Raw genomic sequence first — 10597 nt, forward strand, 5'->3', positions numbered from 1 at the left:
TGTAAATTACTAGCTGACTCCGCAGATGTTGTCCTGCGTGAAATTATGTGTTTTGAAATGAAAAGGAAGTTGAATTTATATTGTGTTGAAAATCATTTATTTGCGATTTTTTACATTTTCTTAATGTCACGCAGCCTGATAAACAACATTTTTTGGTTTCTGTTCCAATCCGTAAATGTACGGAAAATACGGTTTTCCAGCTCGTGTACACGCCGCGTATATCTGGCCATGTGAAAAACATAGCATTTCCAGATTTATACCATACACTTCTAGCGACTAACCTTGTGTCCTGTTGGTTGTCATCACAAATGCAATTTTCCCTCGAAACTGAATACGTTTGAGCTGAAATGGCAAATCGTTGGAACTCAAAGAAATTCGTAGAATCAAGCATTCTGCCCCTTGTATTCGATAGCTGCGTCGCAATCAGTCGGATTCCATTACACAGTTTCGGCGCATGAAGATTGCGAAACATAATAATGACAAATCCAACTTTGAGACGTTAATGATGCGGCGGCATACCAAACCTCTCCAAAGAATTTAAAAATCCCACTGGATAACTCACGCATCGTCTTCATTGTCATGACGATCGATCGATTTGTATGAACGCAAACCTTCCGGAATTTGACTTCGAATCTTTCAGTTTAAGTCACTAATATTGGTATGTTTGGCAGCTAAATTTGCGCGTGCACTATAGCATAGTTACGATAATTTGGCCAATGTTCGGATAAACTTTTGTGATAAGTTCATCTTTCGTTGAAGTGAATTAACAAAAGACAAGTGGAATTGATATCAAACCACTGGAAGTATCAACCGGAATTCGCCCATTTCCAATCCTTAGCGAATATGTCGAAATGTTCATCGCGAAAAGTGTACGAACTTCACTGGCATGCGAAGTAGCTATCGCATCGCCCATCGTTTGACTCTAGTGACTATCATGTCCTAGTAATTGGATTTGCTGCCATGCTTCTCAAGAAGTTGCACACACCGTACTATTAACAATACGCCATGACTCAAATGAAGTTGAACCACATACATTAATCAAAAGTAAATATCCTACGAAACGCTTCATTGCAGTTCACGCAGCTACCCATTTGATACTTGCTGATCTCATCTCGTTCAAGGACAATAACCGCCAAGTTGTTTTTTTATGACGTACTTGCAAACGTATTTGATCGATTTTGTCAAACTGCAATTCTCAACATTGTTATGAGTTTTGAATCTGAAGTAGACAATAGTGGCGATATTCACTCCTCTAAATTGAATGCTGAATGTTGTGGCATTGTCGTCCATAATTTCCACTTTACATTTCCGAAAGAAAAGCACGTGGATAGTGTTTCGTGCATTTATTGTCTGACATACAAACCGAAGTGGGATTGTGGTGTCCGCAAGGTCCATGAAACATATTGATTTTCACCACTTCGCATAATTCTGGATCTATCTCAAGATCAGGAATTTCCGCAGAAATATATAAGTTGCTTGAAGAAAAGTCGTGCTGTGACATCGTGAAAATCGCTTGCTAATTGACCGCGATCCGTAATTCTGCACGTATGTCATCGCATCCTGCGAGTACTTGTGCATGTGCTTTGGGATGCTAATGTATGTTGATGGCAAAAAGAACCCCAACCGATATTAGCGCGACCTCTTTGTGGCATCGTAACAAATTTCAATCTGTAATTGATCACTTTGTATGAAACACACATAACGTTTTCACTGAATAATTTTCAATAATTTCTTTTGAATAGCCGAAATAAAGAAAGCAAACCACCGAACTCAAATAATTTACAAATAAATCAGTTGGGTAACAAAACAAATAAAAATGAAAAAAATATGTGTATGGAGAAGTCACTTTTTGGAAATTTACGCTCTTAAGTCTGTTAAAAAGATTTTTGAAGATTTTTTGAAGATTTTCTGAATTTTCCTTTTGTACAAACAATCCTCATTGGATTCTCTTCAAAGTGGTTCAAACCATTTTTCATTTCATGCAACGGTTTAGTCAGCTATAGCGAACAGACAAAAACCCAACATTATATAAGATATGCAGAATCGTTTGCGCATTACAAATATACGAACCTGTACGCGTACATTTCTAAACATTGAAATTAGCATAATTTTTCTAATTTAATAGTGAACAGCTTCGCCTACAAACCAGCGTAAATGTATATTTATGTTAATGTATGAGCTCGCATTCGCAGATTTTTGCGAGCCGTGGAAAAAATATTTTAGAATTGTATAATATTTTAAATCGACAAGAGCTACATCAGTTGCCACTTTTTTCTGTACTTTGCGAGCTTACGGGGTTGACCCTTACAATTTATGATTTTTAGCTTTTGCCATCGTCGCTAAAAGACACTTGTCGGCAAAGGCATGCTCGGGGAGATGTAAATGTGTTTGTTTTCATGAACCCAGCAAAACTTGCGTGACCGAACCCCAATAGTTTTACACAATTTTTATTTGTCACTAAGTTTCCCTCAAAAAACTTTGAAATGAGTAAGAAGTCAATCTATTGTGTCTTTTGTTCGTTTTACTCGTATATTATAAGCTCTCCACTCAACAGATGTTAAGCAAAAATAAAACAAAAGAAGACAAACAAATTTTTTTAACTTTTACCGCGTATTGAAAACGATGGATGTGAAAGCGTACAGCATGATACCGTGAATTCGACGGTTGCTTGTTCGTTGTGACAAATTGAATTCGAAGAAAAAAGATTTCGGTTACAAACGGGTCGTGAAAAGAATTGTGCATATTTGTGCAAAATTATTTAAAATATCTATTCGAATTGTATTTCGTTCAATATTTGTGACTATTTGTGACTACAAGAATATTTAGAAAAAGGGTGAGTAAAGGAAATGATAATTAATATGAAGAAAGATACATTCAGATACATATATGAGCCGGGAAAAAAGGCTTTTAATCTAAGTGCATCTAAATTTGTGAAACATATGTAAATTTTGATTGTGATCCTGATGTGGAGGGATGAATCTTAGTAAGCTCCCCGATAGCTATGTTAGTGATAGGAATAACAGTGATAGTAAAATTTTATAACTAATAGAAAATAATACACCTAGTTCTGAGTTAAAAGCTTGGGCTTTAAGAAATAGGGTATCCCACAATACAATAACCAATCTTCTGCAAATATTACGTAAAATAGGTTGCACAGATTTACCTCTAATGGCTAAAAGTCTCCTAGGTACCAGCCGAAAAAAAGTAAATATTCAAACGATTCCAAGTGGATCTTTTTTATATAGAGGAAATCAAAAACATTCTGAGAAAAATTCATTTCCTGAACTTGAAAATTAAAATAATATTGTGCATGATGTGGGAATAGATGACCTCAAATTATTCAAAAATTCGAATAGAGTATTGTGGTCTATTCTAGCTTCCATAGTTGATTTTCCAAATGAATTACCGCTTACAATTACATGCTGTTCTGGAAGAGAAAAACCTTGGAATATTAATGATTTTTTAAAAGAATTTTGTGAAGAAGTTAATTAACAAAGTTCAAAACAAATAAAACATTTATGAACTGACCACTCTTTTAAAAATTTAAGTGACAGATCACATCACATTAATCCTTTTAAATTTAGAGAAAGGTGTATGTGAAAGTTACATCAATTGTTGATTAAAAAGGCAATATAAACGTAAGCAAAGCTAACGAAAAATACATTTTTTTTTTTTCAATTTAGTTCCTTCGGAACTCGGTCGAATATGTAGAAGTTTAGATGAAATCAACAATTGGAAAGCGATAGAGTTTAGGCAGTTCTTATTGTACATAGGTATATTTCTTCTAAAAAATATAATATAAGGCTACTAACATGCAAGAAGTCTTATAGCACTGAAGCCAATGTTGCCCAACAAATCTTGGAACAATTCGTTGTTTTGTTTGGAAATATATACGGACACTATTTATTTAGTTGCATTATACATGGTTTACTTCATTTAACTGAATGTACCAACCAATATGGTCCTCTAGATAACTTTTCCGCTTACAAGTTTGAAAATCGCATACAGTATTTAAGAAAAACTTATAAATAGCCCAAAATATAATCCTGCAGCAATTACATTTAAGGCTTGAAGAAAGAAATATTGCAGATTATACTTGCAATTAAATATCCAAAATTTATTCGTTTAATATATGTAGATTTAAAAAAAAGAGAAATATTCTTATTATTTTAGTCTAAACTTAGGCCCCATAAAAGTAACAGGCATGACAGAGGAATCTGATATCGCTATAGTATAGGCACATTGTTTCTTGGGTGTTGAAAACTATTTTCAAGAACCATTGGAATCGTCATCTCGTTTAGATATTTTGTTGGCAAATAAATTAGATCCATATTTGTTTAAAATAGAAAAAGACAATATAGTTTATAAATATTTTTCTATTCCGGGCAAGCTTACTCTAATTCCCATTTTACGGTATTTTATTATATTATGTTAAGTTATTTAAAATGAATTTTGATGCTGTCAAATTTGTATTTCTTTCTTAAAAGGTGCATGAAAAATTGTCTTTTCAGTTTTCAATTTCTTTTTACGCATTTGTTATTGTAGATCAATTGACATTGAAACGGAAGAAGTTCAATATTTCTGGTTGCTACAACTCAGAGGCAAGCTTCTCAAAGCAACAAGTAAACAATTTGTCTGTGGACGGAAACGGTAATCCAATATATTGTTGAAATGCATTTCTTAAGTTTTTTTACTTTATTATATTAATACCTTTTTCAGATGTTTTTAACATGTTAAAAACTATTTCCCCGCAACTAGAAGAATTGTCTTCAAGAGTTGGTAATATGGAAAAGAAGATGGACAGCTCTTTGAAAGAAAATGTAAGTTTATGTCCATAAAAGTTTTTATTGTTCTATAAGTATTCATCAATGCAATGAGGACGGGTTGATTAGATATTGTGGTTTAAGCATTATTTAAGTATTCTCTAACTGCACTTTTTCTCTTTTCAGATAATTCATAAAAGCGAAGAAATGGCCCAACAAAAGATCGTCCACGAATGTAAGGTGCTAATTCGAAAAGTTCATCAATTAGTATGCCGACTGACTGGCCAAGAAATCGACAACACCCAAACAAAAATTGCTTTCATCCTACCCTTAACAACACTATCTGCAGCTTTAAAAATGGGTGAAAGACTAAAATCCGAAGAATTTGCTAAAGCAACGGTTAGTTATGTGTACAATTTCTTCACTAAACAACATTTATTTTGCAAACTATTTTCAAACTATAGGTAAAGTTTATTTTAAGGATGAAAGGCATTCCCGAAAGGGTGTGTGATGTGTTGCGGCATCTGCACACTGATGAATTCCTGATTTTATGTAATTGGGACGGTAGGGGAGGCAAACAACCGCTATCAAAATCTCTATTGTCCAACATATTATATGGTAAATTTAATACATACATATTTACCTAAAAAGATGCATTTTAAATTGATTTTTAATTGCATTTTTTTTTTAGATCCTTTCATCACATGTGGATTTGCAAATTTCGAACAACAAATTCGGAAGTCCATCAAAAAGAGCCACCATAGATATAAGCAAAAAAATATAGGAAGCGAAAAGCTGAGGAATCATAATATTATAATTATTTTTTCGATATATATGTATATATATAATAATTTATTTATATAGAAATAATTTTTAAATAAAAAAAAATTAATGTAATGTACTATAAATCTAAATAAAATGATTTTATTATTATTAAAATTAATAAAACATTGTAATAAAAAGATCTTTATAATTTTGTGTTTGGAACTTTAGGTTGAAGGAATGTCAAACGAGTGGTTTACCCACTAGGCTGTTGTGGAATGTACCGCCACGCTTTCCTGAAAGCAGTTCTGTTGATTTGTCCCGAATTTAATGAAAGTGTCAGAAAGAAGGATATAGTTTTATTGCAGCAGAAAATATGTGAGCGATAAGGTGATAAAACATCACATGTCTATAAAAGTTTTGGGAGCTTTTTTGATTCGCCCTTAAGAACGTGATGGGAAAGAGTGACAACTAAACCGGCACGCGTTACCGGCAAGTCATTAGGTAACATGACCGTCACTGCTCTAACCAGAGATAAAGAGATGAACACTCTCCTGTCACTGGAAAGTGAGAACCGCTCACCTACCAAACTTCGACAGTTGACCGGATCTGGTAGGTTTTGACGTTTTGCGATTGGAATGACTGAAACGGCCGAATTGAAATTATACCAAAACAAGTAAAGAAGGGCTAAGTTCTGGTGTCACCGAACATGTTATACTCTCGCATGATAAAGTGATAATCGAGATTTCATTATACGTCATTTACATATTTTTCAAATACCGTATTTTTGTAAAGTTTTAAAGGCTGGGTGCAGCTTCCTTCTGCCATTTCTTCCGTAAAATTTAGTGTTTCTGACGTTTTTTGTTAGTGATTTTCAACATAACCTTTGTATAGGAGGTGGGCGTGGTTTTTATTCGATTTCTTCCATTTTTGAATTGTATATGGAAATGCCTGAAGGAAACGACTCTATAGAGTTTGGTTGACATAGCTATAGTAGTTTACGAGATATGTACAAAAAACTTAGTTTGGGGCGGGGCCACGCCCACTTTTCCAAAAAAATTACGTCCAAATATGCCCCTCCCTAATGCGATCCTTTGTGCAAATTTTCACTTTAATATCTTTATTTATGGCTTAGTTATGACATTTTATAAGTTTTCGGTTTTCGCCATTTTGTGGGCGTGGCAGTGGGCCGATTTTGCCCATCTTCGAACCTAACCTTCTTATGGAGCCAAGAAATACGTGTACCAAGTTTCGTCATGAAATCTCAATTTTTATTCAAATTACAGCTTACACGGACGGACAGACAGACAGACAGACATCCGGATTTCAACTCTACTCGTCATCCTGATCACTTTGGTACATATAACCCTATATCTGACTCTTTTAGTTTTAGGACTTACAAACAACCGTTATGTGAACAAAACTATAATACTCTCCTTAGCAACTTTGTTGCGAGAGTATAAAAATGTATTAACGGAGGGATTTTTTGTAACAAAAAACTGTAACAAATCTAAATATTATTCTAAGACAAGGCGCTTATCTCCAGAGATCTACAAAACGTACAGAGACAAATAATACATCAAATTAAAGTGTGCGATCTGAAACTTTGCACAAATTTTACAGATTTTAAATTCATTGAACACTTTTGATATATTTGCGTTTAAAGTTCTTAAATTTTTACATTAAGCTAATATAAGCAGCGCTTCTACAGAAAAGAGCATATATGTAAGAGAATGAATAATTACAAATGTTTCCGTCATTTGCTTTCGTTACACACATACCCACATACGCGAAGGCGCAAGTGAGAAATCTAACAACATCAATGTTGTCTGCTCGGCAGTGGTCGGCATTTCGTAGCAAAATTTTGCAAACTAACTTCACACGTACGCTTACGCTCTATCGTTCAGTCGTTGTCGAGCCAGCAAGGAATTAACATCACGCAAAACTATAGCGCAAAACCAAATATACCCTGCGAGAAATATTTTATGATTCTAAATGCCTTTGGTGCCATGCAATGCCTCTTATGTTCCAAGTCTTTTAAAGATAATAGGGAATATATCCTTAAAAGACATTTTGTTAATTTTCATTATACTCTTAATTATTCATAAAATTTGCTGAATTTTAGTTCCAATTTCTCACTGGACTACTTTTCTTTCGTGCTCACCAATACAGTGACAGATCCTCTCATGCCGACCACTGCTGCTCGGTAGCAAAATGACAATAAGCATAGGTAACTTGATACGAGACTCTTCGGTTCGAGAGAGAGCTGTCAAAACTCGCATTTTTTATAACATTTGCCAATGATGCCACTGCTGAAAAATATTAACATGGGTATTTAATACATTATACAAAACACTAAATTAAACACTTTGAAAATGCATACATACATATATATGTAAATGCTAAAATGCAAAATCATTAATTAACTTACATAAACATTTATTTTGCCAAAATATGTTCACACAGTTTCATTTCACACTAATTTCGTGTGCTTTTCTGGCATCCCGCTTTTTTCACTAACTGCTGGTTGACGGCACCCTGATTGTGTTTTGTTGCCAGCTCAGAAAACAGATCAGCTGCAAGCGAGAGAGCAAGAAAAGAGATTCTAATCAAGTTATCTATGACAATAAGAGAATGACGAATATTACAAATGTTTGCTTTGGCATGTGCACTGGTACATACATACATACATATGCATGCGCTAAGGCGCTATCTACGATTTGACATGCGCTCTCTTCTATGTTGCACGAATATGTATGTACGAGCTAATGAACACTGCGCTTTGACATGCGCACTCTACTTTGTTTAATATTCACACATACATACTTACAAACATATGTATGTATATACATATGTATGGGCGAAGACGCAAGTGCAAAATTTAACAGAAATATTGTTGTCGGCGTTATTTTGATTAGAAGTGTTATTGCGTTAGGTAAGCTTTGAGTCAGTTCAGTTTTCTTCCAAAAGTCAAGGCGGCTATTACCAGCGAATACATACAAACTACATCGAATTTCAGTTCAGATTCAGATTAATTATTAAAAATAAAATGCCAAACCAAAGGCGAATTAGACGAAAAAGGAGTTTAACAGGTCGAAGAGAAGAGGTGAATGTTATAGATAAAAAGGAATTTTTAATTGTCAATGTATGTATGTATATGAATTGACCTGTTTTATTAGAGCCGTAGTCATGCAGGATCTGTGGCAAGTTATTTCAAAGCTGCCCTAAACTCCGTAGTTCTTCCGGAGTATAGTTCGCTTGGGGATTTGACTAATATATGTTTACACTGTAAAGCAAAACATTTCGGAAGTGAAAAGGTACCTGTACTTTTCATTGTTTTATATTCGTAATATATGTATATACATACTTATTGTCTTAATATTTGGTTGAAATTGTTACTAGGTAAGAAATGGCTTTACGACATGTTGTCATGGCGAAAGAGTTAAACTTCAAGAATTACGTGTACCTGAGTTTTTGAAAGCTGTGTTAGAAAATGATTTGAGCTCTTGGCGGCAGCTAAATAGTTCGTTTGCTTTTGCATCATTCGAAGCGAAAAATGCGGAGCCTACAGGGCGCGGACCAAAATGCTTCCGAATACATGGATCAATATATCATAGGGTAGGTCCATTGCATGCAGATCATCCTTTAGAATCCTCCTACGCCAAGCTGTTTATTCTTGACACGGATCAAGCAACTGATATAAGGGCACAACATAATTCAAACTGCGATAGGTATTTGCTGAGAGAAATCCACGAAATGCTTTCAAATATTAACCCCTTGGCAGATGAGTATAAGCATATGGCGCAGGTTGAACGCGAAGAGGAACAGAGGGCCGGAGAAGAAAATTGCAATGCTCGCCGAATTAGCATGCTACTTTTGCTTAGATCAATTATTACGTGATATTCACCAAAATGAAATACCTTTTGGTGGAAAGGTTATTTTATTAGGTGGTGATTTCAGGCAAGTTCTTCCTGTGGTGCCCAATAGCTCACGCGCCGCTATAGTTGGTAATTGTTTGAAACGGTGCTCACTTTGGAAATTTTTTAGGTGTCTCAAACTCTCAACGAATATGCGTTCTAAAGAATCCTTATACAACAGTTTTCTTTTGCGTGTTGGAGAAGGTCGAGAGCTCTCTCCAGAGTCGAAAATCAATATACCAGAAGAGATAATTTTGCTAAATGAGAATTTAGTGGATTGGGTATTTCAGCCTCAGTCTGGTGTTATTAGTCAAAACCATTTGAAGGATCGGGCAATTATGTGTCCAAAAAATGATCACTGTACGATAATAAATAGCGAAATAGTAAATATGTTGCCCGGTGAAGAAAGGGTATATTATAGCGTGGATACTGTCGTTTCTGAAGATCCTCAAGAGCATGTCGGATTCCCTACAGAATTTCTAAACTCCCTTAATTTCAGTGGACTAGCGCCTCATGAGTTAAGGCTTAAGGTTGGAACAGTTGTGATGTTAATCCGCAATCTTAATACATATGAAGGGTTGGTCAATGGGACTCGCTTGATAGTAAAAGCACTACATTGTAATTGTTTGGAGGTCGAAATTTTAACCGGTGAATCACAAGGGAAACAAATTTTATTGCCCCGTATAAATTTACAGTCCAGCGAATCAACACTTCCTTTTATTTTAAAGCGTCGCCAATTTCCCATAATTGAAGCATTCGCAATAACAATGAACAAATCTCAAGGGCAGACTCTAGCAAGAGTTGGTGTTTTCCTCAAGGAGGATTGTTTTACGCATGGCCAGCTGTATATCGCATTGAGTCGAGTACGATCTTCTCAAGATATCAAAGTTAAGACTTACGACCAAAATAAAACCACTACGAATGTAGTTTTCCATGAAGTACTTGAATAAATTGAGTTTTTATAAAAAAAAAATATTTTATTACTAGCCCTTATAATTTAAGTAGAAATTATGTATCTTCTAATTAAAACTTACTTTCCTCCACAATTTAACGGTGTAATATGTCTTTATGTAAAATAACAGCTAAAACAGGGTTGCAATTATATTTTTATATGTCGTTGCACGAAAATAAACAATGGTTTTGGTCTGACATATT

General features: G+C 34.7%; 1 protein-coding gene across 4 annotated transcripts in view; it reads left to right on the forward strand.

The window, feature by feature from the left end:
• LOC120781407 (FERM domain-containing protein 5) overlaps positions 1-5641 on the forward strand; it is a 206475-nt gene extending 200834 nt beyond the window's left edge. For 2 of the 4 annotated variants that reach the window (XM_040113621.1, XM_040113617.1), the window contains exons 6-10: positions 4512-4650; positions 4720-4820; positions 4950-5162; positions 5228-5381; positions 5455-5641. In XM_040113621.1, the coding sequence (XP_039969555.1) occupies positions 4512-4650; positions 4720-4820; positions 4950-5162; positions 5228-5381; positions 5455-5627 (780 nt within the window). In that variant the 3' untranslated portion in view covers positions 5628-5641. Of the gene's footprint in view, positions 1-4511; positions 4651-4719; positions 4821-4949; positions 5163-5227; positions 5382-5454 lie in introns of those variants that run through there. The other 2 variants (XM_040113620.1, XM_040113622.1) reach the window with 2 other exon arrangements.
• Positions 5642-10597: the final 4956 nt, after the last annotated feature.

This window comes from Bactrocera tryoni, unplaced genomic scaffold, assembly GCF_016617805.1.
Source record: "Bactrocera tryoni isolate S06 unplaced genomic scaffold, CSIRO_BtryS06_freeze2 scaffold_7, whole genome shotgun sequence".
NCBI lineage: Eukaryota > Metazoa > Arthropoda > Insecta > Diptera > Tephritidae > Bactrocera > Bactrocera tryoni.